At 58.3% G+C, this 19024-nt stretch overlaps 1 protein-coding gene across 2 annotated transcripts; it reads right to left on the reverse strand.

Annotated features, from left to right (window-relative positions):
• Positions 1 to 8633: 8633 nt before the first annotated feature.
• Positions 8634 to 18094, reverse strand: LOC122173010 (immunoglobulin superfamily member 1-like). Of its 2 annotated transcripts, XM_065571727.1 has the most exons (8): positions 17929 to 18094; positions 17650 to 17685; positions 16546 to 16836; positions 15418 to 15702; positions 13371 to 13661; positions 11846 to 12136; positions 10483 to 10755; positions 8634 to 9189 (listed from the first exon to the last, which is right to left on the reverse strand). In XM_065571727.1, exons 1-8 carry the CDS (start codon positions 17957 to 17959, stop codon positions 9185 to 9187), a joined length of 1503 nt encoding a protein of 500 aa, XP_065427799.1. In that variant the 5' UTR covers positions 17960 to 18094; the 3' UTR covers positions 8634 to 9184. The 2 variants fall into 2 exon arrangements, with proteins under 2 accessions (XP_065427799.1, XP_065427800.1); XM_065571728.1 differs by lacking the exon at positions 17650 to 17685.
• Between the last annotated feature and the right edge of the window lie 930 nt (positions 18095 to 19024).

Below are 19024 nucleotides of genomic sequence, written 5' to 3' on the forward strand. Positions count from 1 at the left end.
TGGATATTAGGAAAACTATGTCACTCGGAGGGTGGTGAAGCACTGGAATGGGTTCCCTAGGGAGGTGGTGGAATCTCCTTCCTTAGAGGTTTTTAAGGTCAGGCTTGACAAAGCCCTGGGTAGGATGATTTAGTTGGGGTTGGTCCTGCTTTGAACAGGGGTTTGGACTAGAACCTCCTGAGGTCCCTTCCAGCCCTGATATTCTATGATTCTATGAAGGGGTTTGGGTCCCGGCAGCGCTTACCGGGGCCCAAGGAAACAGCCACCTGGTCCCTGAGGCAGCTCTGTGGGGGGTGCGCCGCCTTCGTGCCCTCAGGCTCCGCTCCCCGCAGCTCCCATGTAGGTAAAATTAATATGTGATCATGCAATTAAAGGGGGCAGAGTTGAGGAAAACTTAACTGTGGCATTTCCTGGTGCTGGAGGATTCCCTCAGCCTTCCCTCTCAGCCTGAAAACCCACCCACCTGTGACATGAGCCGTGGCACCGTGTGAGGAGCGGGTGTGATGGGGAACACCTGGGTTTGCTGCCCCTTGCGCCATAGCTGAGTGGTGATGGCGGGTTTACACTGTAACACCTGGTTCTAAGGGGCTTTTCTCAGTGTGTGAATTAAATCAACCAGGTTCAAAAGAAAATCAGAGAAAGAGAAATTCCATCCCGGGCCCCTGTAGAGGGAGCCCACGTGCAGGCACCAGAGTGGGTGGAGCCACCGCCGCCTGTCCCCGCCCCCCAGAAGTCAAGGGGCGGGACAGGAAGTATAAAGGCCGGCCGCCAGAGCTCAGTCGGCGGCCAGCCACCACAGGGAGCAGACGTGCGGCCGGGAGCTCCCGGCCAGGAGACCGAGGCCTGGACCCAACTGGCCAGAGCTACCCCGGGCACGCTACGAGGAGGAGCCGCCGGAGCCTGTCCGCCCCCGTCACTGGGAGAATCCCTGGGAACCCCACCCCACCAACCCTGAGGGCGAGACTGCACCAGAACCCCTCCGCCCCTGCTGCTACCCAGAGGAGCCGCCCGAGGATTGTTGGCCTGACTTCCCGGCAGAGCTACCGGACCTGCCACCGAGCCCGGGCAGAGAGGAGCCCATGCAGGTGGACTGGCCCGATCCCGGCGCTACGAACGAGGTAGGCTTTGAGGGGGATCACGGAAGTAGCCCGGGGGTAGCCGACCCCGGTCCGGCTGCAACTGAGTGTGAGCCTATGTCAGTGTGTTGCGGTCTGGATACCCCACTGACCAGCAGCGGCAGCAACCGCTGTTAGGGCCCCGGGCTGGAACGCAGTGGAGTGGGTGGGCCTGCGTTCCCCCCCCCCCCCCCCCCCCCTGCTCACGGGTGGCAGGCTTCCCCCTCACCCAACGCTCGGCTACAGGAGCCTAGGCGTGCCTTGCCTGAACTGCTTGCTCGCTCAGCCCCCTGCCAACAAGGGCCCGAGCTAAACTGTGTTTGCCCCGCCCTGACCCAGGGCCTGGGCTCTGAACTATGTACCCGCTCAGTCCCCTGCAACTGAGGGCCTGAGCCCTGAGCTAACTGTCGGCTTTGCTCCACCCTGCACCAGAGGGCCGGAGCTTCGGGACTAACTGACTGCTTGTTCCCCCAGTAGTGAGTCGGTGTGGCTCCCCTCCTGCCCGGAAGGGGGACCGATTCCAGCCCCCAACGGGTCACCAGCCGGGAGAGACCCAGGGACTTTCTAATGCCCCCGCAGAGACCCTGCCCCCGAGCTGGAGGAGACACTGTCAGTGGTTATGTGGCCAGGCCCCTAGAGAGGGACGTGACACAGGCTTTGTTTATACGCCATTGGCTAGAGGGCAGCAGGAAGCTGAGGGTCAGGGGGTTCTATTACCGGCTCTGGGAGGGCAGTGGGGTCCAGTGGTTAGAGCAGGGGGCTGGGAGCAGGACCTGGGTGTGGTCGTTGCGCCGTCGCCCATCCATTCTCACACAGCGCTGGGTAACGCCGGGGGCACCGTGACTCGGGGACAGCGTTAAATGTGCTTCAGCCACCCGGCTGGATGGTCCCAATGGCCTTCGTAAATCCTGAAGCCCCCCTGCTCACCTGCCGCCCCCCAACCACTCGGGAGCCTCCCCCCCCACAGCTGCTCTCGGCCCCACGGAGCAGGAGGGGAAGGAGCAGCAGATTTGTTGCTTAGCAGAGTCACTCCCTCCAAGCCTGACCCCCTATCTCCCATCCTCCGCCCGGTCTATCCCCCTTCAAATGCCCCCCAGCCTGCCCCCTGCCCCTCCGATCTCCCCTACAGCCCCCAAGCTCCCACACTGTCCCTTCTCCTCTCAAACCTCTGCCCCCTACCCCCATCTCATGTACCCTCTGACCCCTTGTCTCGGACTCCCAGGCCTTTGTCCCCCCACTGGCCAGAACCAGCCGCTCCCAACATGGGCTGGGCCTCCGGGTCATCACTTCCTCGGTTCCACCACATCCAGGCGTTGTCCAGTGTCCAGGCTGCTAGGAGAGGTCACACCTGGCCCTCTGCACCAACAACCCCCCCTCCCACCACCTCGTTACACACACAGCACACAGGGGAAACTGAGGCAATCACAGTGCTCATACAAAGCACCAAGAAAATTCCCCACTTTGTCACATGGAGGGACCTGTCCAACCTCCTTCTCAGGTGACATCCGCTGCAGGATCTATTCTTAGCCAAGTGGTGTGGGACAGAGATGGGATGGGGGGGCTGGGAGGGGTTGTGGTTTATGGCCCCTGTGAGGCGGGGACGTAGGGTAAATTTAGATCCTGCGTTGTTAAAGGAGCAGATGGGGTAAAACCACAAAAGGGGAAGTCTGCCCAGAACCGGCGCTCGCTTGCTGTTTCTGCTACTGCCAGTGAAACTCTGCGTAAAGCTGATGCCCGGCACCTACCCTGTTATATACCCCAGCTGTGGGAGGAAAGTGGGGTCTAGCAGTTAGAGCAGGAGGGCCCCATGCCTCTCCCCCCCGAGTGATCCCATCTCCCCCAGGTGTTACACACACTCCTGGTGTGGGGACAAGGGGGCTGTGGGGTGCCAGTGGGTGGGGCAGTTTGTGATTCTGTGTTTATTACAAATCAGGAGATTAACAGGATGTGCTCTCCCAGGGAGGGGCTGGGTCACCATCCCAATTGCACAGATGGGGAAACTGAGGCACCGAGTGAGGGGACCTGGTCAAAGTCCAGACCTGGGAATAGAACCCAGGAGTCCTGAGGCCCAGCCTGGTACTTGGTCCACTAAGGCAGTGGTTTTCAAACTTTTTTTCTGGTGACCCAGGTGAAGAAACTTGTTGATGCCCATGACCCAGTGGAACTGGGGCTGAGGGCTATGGGGTGTGGGAGGAGGCTCTGTGCTGGGGCGGGGGGGTGGGGGGTGGGAGAGGGTCAGGGCTCTGGGCTGGGGGTGCAGGCTCTGGGGTGGGGCCGGGGATGAGGGGGTCAGGGTGCAGGAAGGGGCTCCAGGTTTGAGGGGACTCAAGGCTGGGGCGGGGGATTGGGGCACGAGGTTGGGGCACAGGCTTACTTCCAGCTGCTCCCGGTCAGCGGCGCAGCCGGGATGCAGAGGCAGGCTTCCCATCGGTCCTCGCACCACAGATGGCGCTGCACCCCAGAAGCAGCCGGCAGGTCTGGATCCTAGGCGGAGGTGTGCAAGCGGCTCCTCGTGGTTCTCGCCCGCAGGCACTGCCCCTGCCATGGAACTGGCCAATGGAAGTGTGGAGCCGGTGTTTGGTTCGGGGGCAGCGCGCGGAGCCCTGTAGACCCCCTGCCTATGAGCTGGACCTGCTGCTGGGACTAGTAGTTTTATTAGTAGTTTTACCAGTACTTTTTACTGGCCGGCCTCCGGGGTCCCTGGGGGCTGAGCAAGGCGACCCAGTGCCTGGCATTCCACGACCCATCACTGAGTCACGACCCGAACTTTGAAATCCACTGCACTAGGGCACAGGACCCATGTGATTGACACGCAGAGCAGGGCCCAGCCCCTCCAGCAGGGGGCGGCAGGGACACACACACTGTTACTCCTGGGGGAATTCTGCGCATCTGCAGACATGCAGAATTCATCTGTCCCACGTAAATTTGTTTTTTCCCTGCATATAATCCATTCTGCCCATTTCATACATTTTTCTCTATGCAGAAGAATAAATGGACACAAATCTGACATCAGGAATCATAACATTCAAAAACCAATAGGAGAACACTTCAATCTCTCTGGTCACTCAATAACAGACCTAAAAGTGGCAATTCTTCAACAAAAAAACTTCAAACCCAGACTCCAACGTGGAGCTGCAGAACTGGAATTAATTTGCAAACTGGACACCATCAGATTAGGCCTGAATAAAGACTGGGAGGGGTTGGGTCATTACAAAACCTAAACCTAATTTCCCTACTACTAATTTCTCCTACAGTTAATCACACCTTCTTGTCAGCTGTCTGTAATGGGCCACACTCTTACCACTTCAAAAGTTATTTTTCCTGCCTTAGTATCCTGCTGTTAATTGATTTGTCTCGTTTGACTGACCTCACACTTGGTAAATCAACCCCCATTCTTTCATATATTTATACCTGCTCCTGTATTTTCCACTCCAGGCATCCAAAGAAGTGGGCTGTAGCCCAGGAAAGCTGATGCCCAAATAAATTTGTTAGTCTCTAAGGTGCCACAAGGACTCCTCCCTTGTTTCTGCCCAAGTGCTGCAGTTCTGCCTTTTTCCCACCAGAGGCCACTGTGGCGCCACAGCAGCCAGCAGCATGAACACAGCCCGCTGTTCTGGCCCCACAGCGGCCCCTGGTGGGCAACAGGCGGAACTGCAGCACTTCTGGGGCAGAATGTATTTTCTGTGAGGAAATAAATTCTCTGCCTGCCCCATGCTGCAGAATTCCCCCAGGAGCAGAAGTTCATCACAGCACCTGCCGCAGAGCCAGGTTAGGGCAGAGTGGGGCACCCAGGGCTGCTGGGGGGTAACAGACTGGGGCTCAGGAGCTAGTGGGGTGACAGCGTTGAGTCTGGGGATGGGGGAGGAGGCTGCAGGGACACATGGGGACGGGAGTTGCGGGGACAGGGACGACTGATGTGCCTGACTGAATGGGAGAGGCTTGGGGTCTGCATGGGGGAGGCTTCCCAGCTCCCTAACAACCTCCCCCCCCACTGAAAAAAACCAACCTTCTCTCACCCACACGCACACCTTCCAGGTTCACTCCCAGGCTCCTACCCACTCCCTCAGCTCCTCCGTTACCCCTGACTCCCCCAAGCCTTTGCAGTGCTTCTAGGGTGACCAGATGAGAGGAAGAAAATATCAGGACACATGGGGGGGTTGCCAACGGAGCAAAAAAAAAAAAACCACTGGAGTGCCGTCGGCGGAGCAAAAACACCCCAAACAAACATTCATTGCAGCTGGAGCCATCTTCTTGCACTGTCTTTCTTGGCTGTTGTGAGTAGAGTGACCAGATGTCCTCTTTTTATAGGGACTGTGCCGATATTCAGGGTTTGTCTTATATAACACCTAAAACCCTCCACCCCCTGTCCCGACATTTCACCCTTGCTATGTGGTCACCCTAGTTCTGAGTTCCAGCTCAAATCAAGACAGCTAGTCCTCCATGCCATCTCTGTCCCTTCTGAACGGGACGTTCTCCCTGCCAGCTCTGTGTCTGGCCCCTTTGATGACACAGCTCAGCCACCAGGGTCCCTTTCCACTGGCTCCCCACTCACTGCATCCCTTCATTTCTGGTGCCGGTTGCTACCTCGCTGGTTGCTGGTGTCTCTCTCCAGGGGCTGGGCAGCCTCCCTCCAAACTCTATGAGCCGTTTCCACCAGGGCTGTGGGGAGCTGCTGCCTGCTGTCCCATCTGTTTCTTTCTCACCCTACTTCAGCTGCCCAGGAATCCTTGAGGTTCTCCCCACCGCAGCTGTTTCGTGGCTGTTTTCACGGAATCCCCCCTCCCTCAGCCCCAAATCTCCAGCAGCTGCTCCTTATCGCAGCTGGGAACCTCCAGTGACTCTGTCCCCACTCCCCAGCCAGGCCTCCCCTCTGCTGGGCGCAGGGCTCAGGGCAGAGCCTGGCTCTGAGCGTCGAAATCCCCTGAGTGTCTGGCTGGGGGTGGGGCTGGGAGCAGGGATACTGAGCTGCGCCCTCACCTGCTACCACCAGCTCCACGGGGTCTCTGGGCTCTGACCAGACGGGCAAGTCTAATTTGGTGCTATATCGGCAGCTGAAGCTCCCTGCGTCAGTTCAGTGGCATTTCTTTGTCTGTCTGTAACACGATATTTTTTGAAGACTGTGTTAAATTGATTCCAAAATTTCTGGGCATCGGTGGGAAGAACCTTGTTGGTTTTGGTGACAATTGGAAAACAGCAGCACCAGAAAAGCCTGATTTTCTGCACCACTCCCATTTAATTGGTGCTGTAGGAGGAGGCGCTTTGTGACATCAGAGTTAATTCAGCCAGTCAGTGCTAACTCTCTCCAGGAGATTTGCATAATTCAACCCCATTGGTTAAAATGAGCTAACCTGCCGGTTTCAAAGGGAGAGATGACCCAGGCAGGCGGCAGGGTGAGGATTTAAGATCAGGGTTAGTGGAGGGAGTGAGTGATGGGCGGGTTGCTGAGTTGTGGTTGATGTCACAAGGTTACTGCTCAGCTCCTCTGTCTGCAGCGCCACATGGGCACCAACTGCCGAGGGGAAGTTTTTGTTCATCTGAAACTTCTGAAACAAGAAGCACAGACGAGTAATGGCTCAGACGATTTGACAATAAACTGTAGGGTTTGGGGCATTATCCCGTGCAATTGTTACTGGTTCAGGGATGGAAACTGGGCCTACAGAAACAAACAAGTGTCTGACCCTCTAGTTAGTCTCTTTTAAGATCAAGTAAATAATTTTCAATGAATTATTGATATGATGAATTTTGCTGCCTTCTCTCCTATAACCGAATATGAGCAGTTTAGGATTAACTTGAATGTGGAAGTTCTTCTAAAATCAGGGTGGATCAAAAGGATTTTTTCAAAAACAAAAAAACCACAAAAGGGATTTAAGAAAAATGTCAATTGGATTATTTTCATTTAAATAAAAAACTTCTTTGTTTGTTTGTTTAAAAACAAGACTATTGGGGATTAAATTTGAAATTATGACAACCCATGTTAATGCCTAGACTTGCTGTAGTTTAGTCCGTGTTTGCTGCCCTGTTTTAATGGACGTCAAGCCACTGAATTTGTGGAAGTCGTTGGCCGAGCACCTGGAACCAGAGTTTGCTGAAAGGGTAAAACCAGCTTTTGACAGCAGTCGCCTCTTCTGCAGGCACAGAAAGAATCTTTTCTTCAGTTCAGTGTATTCAGCTCGTTCAGTTCAATGACACGTTCCTTCAAATTTCAGACACTGACGGGGAGTTGAGAAAGCAGGAAAGCTTCTTTTCCTCTTCCAATCTATGAATAAATACTACACGTGGGGGGATCAGATCTACTAGTTCTAATATCTGAGAGATACGATGACTAGAAACTGTAGAACTGATTAATGAAATTGTTTTTAATTGTTCACTTTATTAATGTAACTTCATAAGTAAAGTTTTATGAATGAAACAACATTCATTCATAAAACCGGTTACCCCAATAACTGGCTAATTAACAGTTAAGATGCTTGTTAAGAGCCATAGCTGTTCAGTCAGCTGCCTTTGTAAGTTTCACTATCAATCCAATTCCTGCTTAAATCACTGAGACTTGCACTGTTTCAGTATTGGAACTTCTGTTCACCATTTATTACACTTGCCTACAGTGTAACTTCTCTTCACTGTTTGCCATCCATTGTACTTGTCTATATTGTAACTTCTGTTCACTGTTTGCCATATTGTAATTCAAACCCCATTTTACAACGCTTACTCCATTTTGTAAGGGCTTGCTGCAACCTTCATTTTTGCAAACCCTGCTGTAATCTTATTAGTTTAGTTTAGATATGTGAATGAGGGATGGATGGATGATGGAATCAACCTCCAGCCCCAGCCTGTCCTGATTAAATAGAGTTCAAACACCAAGGGCTGAAGATGCAGACAAGAGCCCTAACAAAGTAAGAAGAATCCACCCTAAAAAGAAAAGGTACAATAGAAGGAAGATCAAAGCCAGATCCGAGGCTGAAAGTCATGTCTGCAATTGACGGGTGATCAATCACCAAACCCAGAGGCAGCGTGACACAGCAAGACCTATAGACTCTGGATTCAAACTAAAGCCTACAAAAAGGATGGGTGAGATGGAAAACTTCGGAGGAGGGTAACATTCTGCTGCCAACATGGAAGGGCATCGGTGCATGCCCAACAGAGACCCAGCTCGTCCTTGTGCCCGGCTTTCCTGGCCAGTTACCGCCACAAGCTACGAACCCAAGCTGCAAACTCAAGCCACAGACTCAAGCAAGACTGGTAACTATGCAGCAGCTGCAGAACATCTGATGGGTTTGTGTGTGTGTGTGTGTGTGTGTGTGTGTATGTGTGTGTATAGGTATTAGGTATAATGTATGTGTATAAGGATTAAGATATTAGTTATTGGTCATAAATCAAATTGTTATCAAAATAAATGTGACATCTTTATCTTGTCCCCTTTAATAAGATCCTGCTAGTTTTTATTGGTATAACAAAACAATCAGTTCATGTCATTAACTGCAGATACCTCCTTACATCAGTTAGGTTCAAATGAAAAATACGTTTCGATCCACTTTTTTGTTATTATGTATTCAGCACATTTAAGGTCGTTTTATTTAATTAATAAACATATTGAAAATGCTGTTTCTGTGCATTTGAATTTCCATCCAAACAGCGCTTGGACAAATCAGAAGTAAGAAAATCATCATAATCTAGGCAATAAATGTATCATTTGCCATTTTCCAACATATTCAAAATGTCAAAATTAGACTGAAGAAATGTAAATGACTCCATATAACTGCTTCAATCAACGTGGATAGATACAGTTTGCCATCATGGTTAGCAAAAGAAAAAGCACCAGATTTAGTGTAAAGACTATATTTAGTTGCAAATCAACATTTTTAATGGTTATCAACTAATGAGAATCAACCTATCATTAGGAAAATAACTAAAAAGTACAACATTAAAACCTCCTCGCCCCCCTGGTGTAACCACTGGACACCACTTCCCATCCCGAGCCGGGGAGAGAACCCAGGAGTCCTGAATCCTAGGGCAGGTAGATCGGGGTGGGAAGCAGAGCTGGGGTCTCATCTGCTCTGTCTCGGGGCTGGTCCTTACCCTGCAAAGACATGAAGCAGATTTATACATGAGTCGACCCTGATCCCCATGTATCAGCCCTGCCCCTCAGCCCTACAGGGCAGCGGGGCCAGGACAGAATCCCTGCCCCCCACGCTCTGCCAGGGGGAGCCCTGCCCCCTCCAGCTGCTGAGCCTGGATCAACCTAGAGACAGGTTCCCACCCCCGGCAGCACAGTGGCTCCTACCGAGCCCCCTGCCCCACCCCCTGCAGCCCAGCGCCCCCTAGTGCTGCCCAGGGGCTTTGGGGCCAGCTCTCACTGCCAGGGGAGAGCACCCCCTGCTGGGCCCCTGCCACAGCCCCTGGGTTTCCTTCTCTGTCTCCCATCCAAGCTATGACCCCTTTACAGCCCGGCTTAGTCAGAGCAGGTCTGGGCGCAGTTGTCCCTATTTTAGAGGAAGAACATCCCTAGTTCTTGTGATCCTCATATGCCAATGTGTGGCCCCTGCCCCATTCACTGCATCCAGCCCCGAGAGCACAGAGCGACTCACGGGCTGGTCTCTGGTGCCTGGCACCACCCAGCACCACAGGCCCCGAGCCGCACACAAGAAGGAAGTCAGCCTCCCATTCTACATAGTGGGAAACTGAGGCACAGACACAGTCACTTTCCTCAGTGAGCTCCCAGGGGAAGGGACTGTCTCTTCACTCTGTGTTTATGCAGCGCCTGGCACAACAGGGCCCTGATCATGGCGAGGGCCCTACATGCACCCGCAACACAAGGGATCCAGCGCGATTGAGGCCAGCATTTGCAGAGATCTCGGCTATCTGTGGGCATCTCGGTTTGCGGGCGCTCGGCCTGAGAACCCTGAAGATTGAGGCCCCCCCACAATGAAGGACACTTTTGAAAACCGCGACGAGATCCCATCACACAGTGTCTATGTCCGCAGCAGGAGCTGGGCCAGATCTCCTGGGTCCCAGCCCAGCGCCGTGTCCACCAAGCCACTGCTTCTCCTGCAGCCCCTGCCTCATTCAGCCCGGGCCGGGGCACTGCCTGGGCCGGGCGCTGGAGAACAAGGGGGATGGGATCACGGGATTAAATAGCGACGCACAGTTCATACAAACTGGGGACAGCGTTAAAGTAGCTTCCAGGGCTGCTGCTCCCCCCTGGCTGGGGAACCCCCCAGTGACTCCATCCCCACTCCCCAGCCGGGCGTCCCCTCTGCAGGGTCAGTGCTCAGGGCAGAGCCTGGCTCTGAGTGTCCCATTGGCACCAAGCCCCTGTGAGGGTCTGGCTGGGGGTGGAGCTAGGAACAGGGACGCGAGACGGGCCCCTCACCTCTCACCACCAGCTCCACGGAGTCGCTCCACCTGACGAACGGCTCCGACCTGCTGTGATGGGAGCAGCTATAGTTCCCGCCCTGCTCCTGGCGCACGTTGTTGATGGGAAACTCAAACACCGACTTTACCGTATCCACGTGTGCAACATGGCGTCCCCCTTTATTCAGCACGATCCGCACGCCCTGGCCCTGCCCCCAACACCAGATGGACACAGCTCCCCCCAGGGAGACCTCCCCGCTGGGGCTGATGACGGGCTTGGGCAGAGTGGGCTCTGGGAGCAGAAGGAGACAAGCCGTGAGACGCAGACCCTGGGCGGGGAGGGGCCGACACAGCGACCCAGCCACCCGCCCCCACCCAGCACAGCTCCTCATTGAGTGCTGGGGATCCAGGGGAGTGGGGAGGGGCCGGCTGAGCAGCCCCTGGGCCCCGAGCCCTCTGTGCGTCCCCGGAGATGGGGAGTATCCCCCTGGGAAAGGCCCCCTGCTCCGCAGCTTCCCCTGGAGCCAGGGATCCCCCCTCCCTCAGACTGAAATCTCCAGCGGCTGCTGCTCCCCCCAGTGACTCCATTCCCCATGGGCAGTGCGTGGACCCCCATTTCCGGGAGGCTAGCCCTGCAACCTCAGCCCCCCACTGCACAAAGCCCCGGTTCTAGTGGCAGGAGCCCTGAGTGCCCCTCACCACCCCCTCCCCACGCCAGAAAACCCCCGGACCAGCCAGAACCCCGAGACAGCCCCCCACCCCCGCTGCCCGAGTACCCCCGGCACAGCCCCAGTCCCTGGTCAGCCACAGCCAGCCAACCGACCGGAGCCCCAGCCATGCCGGCCGACTGACCCCAGCCCCAGCCTGGCCAGCCCGAGCAGCCCCAGTCACGCCAGCTGGCCCGAGCGACCCCAGCCCTGCGCTGGCCAGAGCAGCCCCAGCCCCCGTCTGACCAACCCCAGCCCCCGGCCGGCTGGCCAGCCCCAGCCCAGACCCGGGTCAGCCACAGCGACACAACCAACCTGAGCCCCAGTCATGTGATGCCAAGAGCCCCAGCGGCGCCAGCCGGCCCGGGTGACCCCAGCCCTGTGCTAGGCCAGAGCAGCCCCCAGCCCCTGGCCCCGGCCAGCCCCAGGCCCCGGCCAGCTGGCCAACCACAGCCCAGCATCCCTCAGCAGTGGCTCCAGCCAGGGAAGGCAGAGCTTTCCCTGGCCTATTATACCTGCCACCCACGTCATCCCCGCACCCCGGCAGGCATCCCCTCTGCTGGGCCCAGGGCTTAGGGCAGAGCCTGGCTCTGAGCATCCAGCAGCATGGAGCCCCCAGCAAGGGTCTGGCTGGGGGTGGGGCTGGGAGCCGGGACACTGAGCCGGGCCCCTCACCTGCTTCCACCAGCTGCACGGGGTCGCTGGGCTCTGAGTAGACGAAGGGCTCTAATTGGAGCCGGTAGCTGCAGCTGTAGTTCCCTCGGTGCTGCTGGCCCATGGTGGGGATGTGGAACTCGGCCCCCTCCCCAGCACGGTCCATCTGTCGCGGCGGGTTCAGGTCTCCGGCCTTGTGCAGGAAGAACGTAACGTTCTGGCGCTGTCCCTGACACCGGATGGTGACGTCTGCCCCTGGGGCGATGACCCCAGTGGGGATCAGAGCGATGGAGGGTCTGGGTAAGCTGGGATCTGTGCACAGGAGACAGGCTGTGAGAGCCAGACCTGGGCACCCACCCAGCCCCGGCCTCCCCGGCCAGCCGCAGCCAGGGGCAGATCCTGGGGCCCCCGGGCAGAGATTCTCTCCCAGATCCCAGAGTTTCCCACCCAGAATCCTGGCCCTGTGAGCTGGGAACCCAGCCCCACAGACACCGAGCAGGAGCTCTCTAGTTCTTGGGATCCTCATATGCCCATGTGTGGCCCCTGCCCCATTCACTGCATCCAGCCCCGAGAGCACAGAGCGACTCACGGGCTGGTCTCTGGTGCCCGGCAGCACCCAGCACCACCGGCCCCGAGCCACACACAAGGAGGGAGTCAGCCTCCCATTCTACATAGTGGGAAACTGAGGCATAGACATATTCAGTTTCCTAAGTGAGCTCCCAGGGGAAGGGACTGTCTCTTCACTCTGTGTTTATGCAGCGCCTAACACAACAGGGCCCTGCTCATGGGGGGGCCCTACATGCACCCGCAACACAAGGGATCCAGCACTATTGAGACCAGCGTTTGCAGAGGTCTCCGCTAACTGTAGGCATCTCGCCTTGTGGGCGCTCGGCCTGAGAACCCTGAAGATTGAGGCCCCCCCACAATGAAGGACACTTTTGAAAATCGCAATGTGCTCCCATCACACAGGAGCTGGGCCAGATCTCCTGGGTCCCAGCCCAGCGCTGTGTCCACCAAGCCACCGCTTCTCCTGCAGCCCCTGCCTCATTCAGCCCGGGCCGGGGCACTGCCTGGGGCGGGTGCTGGAGAACAGAGGGGATGGGATCACGGGATTTAATAGTGACTCATGGTTAATACAAACTGGGGACAGCGTTAAAGTCACATCCAGGAGCTGCTGCTTCCTGCTGGCTGGGTAACCCCCCAGTGACTCTGTCCCCACTCCCCAGCCGGGCGTCCCCTCTGCGGGGTCAGGGCTCAGGACAGAGCCTGTCTCTGAGTGTCCCATTGGCACCAAGCCCCCGTGAGGGTCTTGCTGGGTGTGGGGCTGGGAACGGGGACACCAAGCCGGGCCCCTTACCTCCCACCACCAGCTTCACAGGGTCGCTGGGATATGACACGGCGAATGGCTCCGATCTGCTGTGATAGGAGCAGCTGTAGCTCCCGCCGGGCAGAGCCAGGCTCTGAGCGTCCTAGCAGCATGGAGCCCCCTGCGAGGGTCTGGCTGGGTGTGGGGCTGGGAGAGGGGATGTCTAGCTGGGCCCCTCACCTTTTACCTCCAGCTGCACGGGGTCGCTGGGCTCTGAGGAGACGAAGGGCTCTGATCGGTTCCGGTAGCTGCAGCTGTAGTTCCCTCCGTGCTGCCGGCCCACAGTGGTGATGAGGAACTCGACCCCGTCCCCAGCAGGGTCCATCTGTCGCTGCGGGTTCTGGTCTCGAGGCTTGTGCAGGAAGAATGTCACATTCCGGCGCTGCCCCTGACACCGGATGGTGACGTTTGCCCCTGGGGCGGTGACCCCAGTGGGGCTCAGAGAGATGGAGGGTCTGGGTAAGCTGGGATCTGTGCACAGGAGACAGGCTGTGAGAGCCAGACCCGGGCACCCCTCCAGCCCCGGCCTCCCAGGCCGGCCACAGATCTGGGCAGATCCTGGGGCCCCAGGGCAGAGATTCTCTCCCAGATCCCAGAGTTCCCCTCACTCAGAATCCCGGCCCTGCGAGCTGGGCTCCCAGCCCCACAGACATGGAGCCACGGCTCCCTAGTTCTTGGGATCTTCATATGTCCATGTGTGGACCCCACCTCATTCACTGCATCCAGCCTCCCGAGCACCAGAGCGACACACGGGCTGGTCTCTGGTGCCCGGCGCCGCCCAGCACCAGGCCCGGAGCTGCACACAAGAAGGGAGTCAGCCTGCCATCTACATAGCGGGAAACTGAGGCACAGACAGATTCACTTTCCTTAGTGAGCTCCCGGGGGCCGGGACTGTCTCTTCACTCTGTGTTTATGCAGCACCTGGCACAACAGGGCCCTGATCATGGTGGGGGCCCTACATGCACCCGTAACACAAAGGATCCAACGCTACTGAGGCCAGCGTTTGCAGAGGTCTCCGCTAAGTGTGGGCATCTCGGGTTGCGATCGCTTGGCCTGAGAACCCTGAAGATTGAGACCCTGTCACGGAGTCGCCGGGCGATGCTCTGGAACTGTTCCCCACAAAGCCAGTCAGGACTTCGGGGAGCCTCCTCTCCCTCGAAACAGACCGTCTTCAGGGCAAGAAGCTCACACGGCTTCACCTACTGGGTCTCTCCTGGGAGCATTCAGCATATGCCCCTCCGTGCGCTTCCCACAGTGAGTCCGCCCAGGCGGGGTCCTGGGGAAGCCAAAGGGTTCTGCACCCCCCACTTCGCGGTCAGATGTGACTCTGTGCCAGCCAGTAAAACAGAGGTCTATTAGATGACAGGAACATGGTCTAAAACAGAGCTTGTAGGTCCAGCGAACGGGACCCCTCCACCGGGTCCATTCTGGGGCCAAGCGAGGCAGACCCCTGTCTGCTCTCCCTTCCAGTCCCCAGCCAGCTCCAAACTCCAACCCCCATCCAGCCCCTCCTTCTCTGGGCTTTGTCTCTTTCCCAGGCCAGGAGGTCACCTGATCCCTTTGTCTCCAACACCTTCAGTTGGCACCTTTGCAGAGGAGGGGTCCAGGCCATCAGTTGCTAGGAGACAGAGTGTCGGGCATTTATGTGCACTGGCCCTTTGCTCTGCAGCAACCATACACCCTTATCTCACCACCTAGATACTTAAGAACTGCATAGGGGAAACTGAGGAAAACATTAAGAACAGTCCCACTTCGTCACAGGTCCCCCCTCATACACACAATGAAGGACACTTTTGAAAACCGCGACGTGCTCCCATCACAGAGTGTGTGGCTGTGCCAGGCACTGGGCCAGATCTCCTGGGTCCTAGCCCAGCACCGTGTCCACCAAGCCACCACTTCTTCTGCAGCCCCTGCCTCATTCACCTCCGGCCAGGGCACTGCCTGGGGTGGGCGCTGGAGAACAGAGGGGATGGGATCACGGGATTAAATAGCAACTCACGGTTCATACAAACAGGGGACAGCGTTAAAGTCGCCTCCAGGGTTCCTGCTCCCCCCTGGCTGGGAAACCCCCCAGTGACTCCGTCCCCGCTCCCCAGCCGGGCGTCCCCTCTGCGGGGTCAGGGCTCAGGGCAGAGCCTGGCTCTGAGTGTCCCATTGGCAGTGAGCCCCTGTGAGGGTCTGGCTGGGGGTGGGACTGGGAATGGGGATGCCGAGCCGGGCCCCTCACCTCTCAGCACCAGCTCCACGGGGTCGCTGGGGTACGACACGGTGAATGGCTCCGATTTGTTGTGATAGGAGCAGCTGTAGCTCCCGCCATCCTCCCGGCTCACGTTGCTGATGGGAAACACAGCCTCAAACCCGTCCGAATCCACAGGTAGGAAATGGTGTCCCTCTTTATTCAGCACGAACCGCACGCCCCGGGGCTGCCCCTGACACCAGACGCTCACGGCTCCCCCCAGGGAGACCCCCCCGCTGGGTCTCAGGGAGATGCTGGGTTTGGGATAGCTGGGCTCTGCAGTGGGAAGCAGACAGGCCGTGAGATGCAGACCCCGGGGGGGGGGGGGGGGGGGCGACACGACGACCCAGCCACCTTCCCCTCCCCAGCACAGCTCCAGACTGAGTGCTGGGTTTCCAGGGGAGTGGGGAGGGGCCAGAGCCAGCTGACAAGCCCCTGGGCCCCGAGCCCTCTGCATCCCCCGAGATGGGGAGAATCCCCCTGGGAAAGGTCCCCTGCTCTGTAGCTCCCCTGGGGACAGGGATCCCCCCTCCCTCAATCTCCAGTGGCTGCTGCTCCCCCCAGTGACTCCATCCCCCATGGGCGGTGGGTGGACCCCCCTTTCCGGGAGCCCTGCAACTCCACCCTGACGCACAAGGCCCCACTTCCCATAGCAGGAGCCCTGAGTGCCTCTCACCACCCCCTCCCCTTGCTGGAGAAACCCCAGCTGGCCAGAACCCCGAGACAGCTCCCCACCCCCACCTCCAGAGGACCCCCGGCACAGCCCCAAGCCCAGGTCAGCCCCAGCCAGCCAACCGACTCCAGTTCCAGCCATGCGATGCTGAGCAGCTCCAGCTGCGTTTGCCGGCCCGGGTGACCCCAGCCCTGTGCTAGGCCAGGGCAGCCCCAGCCCCCAGCCACAGCCCCCGGCCTTCCTCTGCCCCAAATCTCCAGTGGCTGCTTCTCCCCCCTGGCTGGGGAACCCCCAAGTGACTCCATCCCCGCTCCCCAGCCGGGCGTCCCCTCTGCTGGCCCAGGGCAGAGCCTGGCTCTGAGCATCCCATCGGTGCAGAGACCCGCTGTGGGTCTGGCTGGGTGTGGGGCTGGGAGCCCGGGCACTGAGCCGGGCCCCTCCCTCACCTCCTACAATGATCTCGACGGAGTCGCTGGGATAGGATGTGCGATTCTGATCGGTTATGGAGCGATAGTCGCAGGTGTAGCTCCCTCGATCTTCCCGGCTGACATTGACGATGGGAAATTCAGCCACGGTCCCATCAGGCACCGTCTGCCTCTGCGGGTTCGGGTGTCCAGTTTTACGCAGAAAGAACTCCATGCCCGGGTACAAACCCGCACAGCGGATGGTGACGTTTCCCCTGATCGCCACCACGCTGCTGGGGCTCACTGAGATGGTGGGTTTGGGGTAATCTTGCCCTGCTTTCAACAAGAGACAGGAGTTAAACAGGGGAGACACAGCCCCCACTTCTGCCACCCGAATTCAGTCCATCCGTCATTCGGCCTCTCTAGGAGTCTGTCCCCTACCAGGGTTGGCACTGCCTGCCCATGGGGCTTGGGGGCAGGGGGTTCACCCAGACATAGCTCAGGACCCAGCTGAATGAGAGATCCCCTGCCCCCCCGGTCCCGCCTGAGGCCAGCCAGGGAGCCTGACTAGTGGGCCCCCTGCAGCTCTGCCCCCCACCCTGGGGTTGGAAATAGAGTCTGTGACCGGCAGGAATCTCACAAGACCCACCTTTCCCCAGGCCTAGGGATCGGGGCAGGGCTGTGAGTGCAGGGGAGGGAGGTGTTGGGGTGGATCTCGGGGCAGGGGAGGATCTGGGGGTTCTGCCCGCGGCTGCACTGACTGTGAAAGTTTCGGTTCCCCAAGGGGATCTAGAGCCCATGGACGGGCCCTGTTAACGTTTGTATTAGCTGAAATTCATCCACGTGTCACCCCCACCCCTAATCCTCACAGCCTGGGAGCGGGGGGTGGGTGGGGGCAGGACATTAAACTAGAGGATGGTTCCCGTCTACTTTGTCAGACCCCACGAGCCAGATTCGGCTCCTAGTTATTCCCTAGCGGGGCCGGGACGGGGGAGGTTCGCAGAAGAACGGGGACAGGTCTGAGCTTAGGGGGGAGTTTGGGTTGAGTTTTGGGGAAGGTTCAGGGCTCAGTTCCTCTTTTCTCCACCCCACGTATCCCCTCCCCCGTCCTTGATGTTATTGTCCTCCCCACAAACTGATACTCACCTCCCCACACCCCACTGTGCCCGGCCAGCCAGCAGCCTGGAGAGGAGACGGCTCGTTAGTGACCAGATCCCAGAGCAACTGGATCCTACAACCTGGTCTCAACCCCCACTTCCCCCCATGGGCACACACCCTGGTCTCAGATCCCCCCATGGGCACACACCCTGGTCTCAGATCCCCCCATGGGCACACGCCCTGGTCTCAGACCCCATCCCCCAGGGGCATACGTCCTGGTCTCAGATCCCCCCCTGGGCACACACCCAGGCTTTATTCGATACTCACCGAGGAAGAGGACGGTGAGAGCAGATGCCATGATGGGGGCAGCCAGGGGCCCCTCAGCGCTGCCACCAACACCCCGAAGCCCAACTCAACCAAGCCCCAAATGAGGAACTCAGCTGGTGGCTCCAGCTACAGGAAGTAGACGATGTGTCGTCTCTTCCTGCATCTATCATATGTTGGCTCTAATCTGCAGGTGAAATCTAGGGCAGGCAAAGCAAGCAGAGGTCCCTGCAAAGCCCAGGAAACCCTGGGCCCGCGGTAACAAGGGCGAGGCAAGTGAGGCACTTGCCTCGGGCACGCAAAGTTGGGAGGGTGCAGAAAGTGGTGGAGAGGGGGAAAAAAGCTGCTGGCATGGAGGTATTTATAACCCAGGTGATCTCCCCCCCCCGGCCCCACCTGCGCCCCCCCGAGTGTCCCCCGACCCCGACTTGCTTTCCCCTCCCCCGTTCCCAGCCCTGGAGCAGGGCAGCTCCATGCTGCCTCCCTGCCGCAGGGTTCTAGTGCCCCCTTCTCCCCTGACTCTGAGCCTGCCCTTCCCCCTCAGACCCTTCCCTTTTCTGGCAGGACCCTCCAGGAGCACAGGAGGCCCCCCCCCCACAGTCACCGCTCCTGCCCCATGCTGGGCAAGGAGGGACCCCCATCCCTCACCCCCAGTGAGGCTACAGTCAGGGGCCACAGTAGGGGAGGAGGCGCACGCAGCAACCCCCGGCACCCACCACGGGGGAGGCGAGGGAGATTCCAGGACCTGAGAGGGGCCCTAGGAGCACATGCAGTGACAGTGGTGGGGGTGAGTGTGCTGCTGGGGGGGCAGGAAAGGGGGGCTCCTCCCCCAGAGCTTGCTGCTGCTGGCAGGGAAAGGGCTGGGGGGAGTCCTCCTCTCTAGCCCCTGTCCCAGAGCAGTCTGCCTGCACCCCAAACTCATCCCCACCTCAGATGCCACACCCCCAGTCAGAGCATTCACCCCCCACCGCACCCTCAACCCTCTACCTGAGCCCTGAGCCCCTCCAGCACCCCAAACACCTTATTGCCAGTCCCAGACAGAGCCCTCACCCCCCACACCCCAACCCTCTGCCCCAGCCCTGAGCCTCTCCCACACCCT

Source organism: Chrysemys picta, chromosome 17, assembly GCF_011386835.1.
Source record: "Chrysemys picta bellii isolate R12L10 chromosome 17, ASM1138683v2, whole genome shotgun sequence".
Taxonomy (NCBI): domain Eukaryota; kingdom Metazoa; phylum Chordata; order Testudines; family Emydidae; genus Chrysemys; species Chrysemys picta.

Bases quoted from the DNA above. Each gene is read 5' to 3' on its own strand.
- LOC122173010 (XM_065571727.1), bottom strand. From the start codon at position 17,959: ATGGCATCTGCTCTCACCGTCCTCTTCCTCG. The intron at 16,837-17,649 runs GTGAGTATCAGT...TGTTGAAAGCAG, and splicing joins GCACAGTGGGGTGTGGGGAG to GGCAAGATTACCCCAAACCC. The intron at 13,662-15,417 runs GTGAGGGGCCCG...TCCTGTGCACAG, and splicing joins CGTGGAGCTGGTGCTGAGAG to ATCCCAGCTTACCCAGACCC.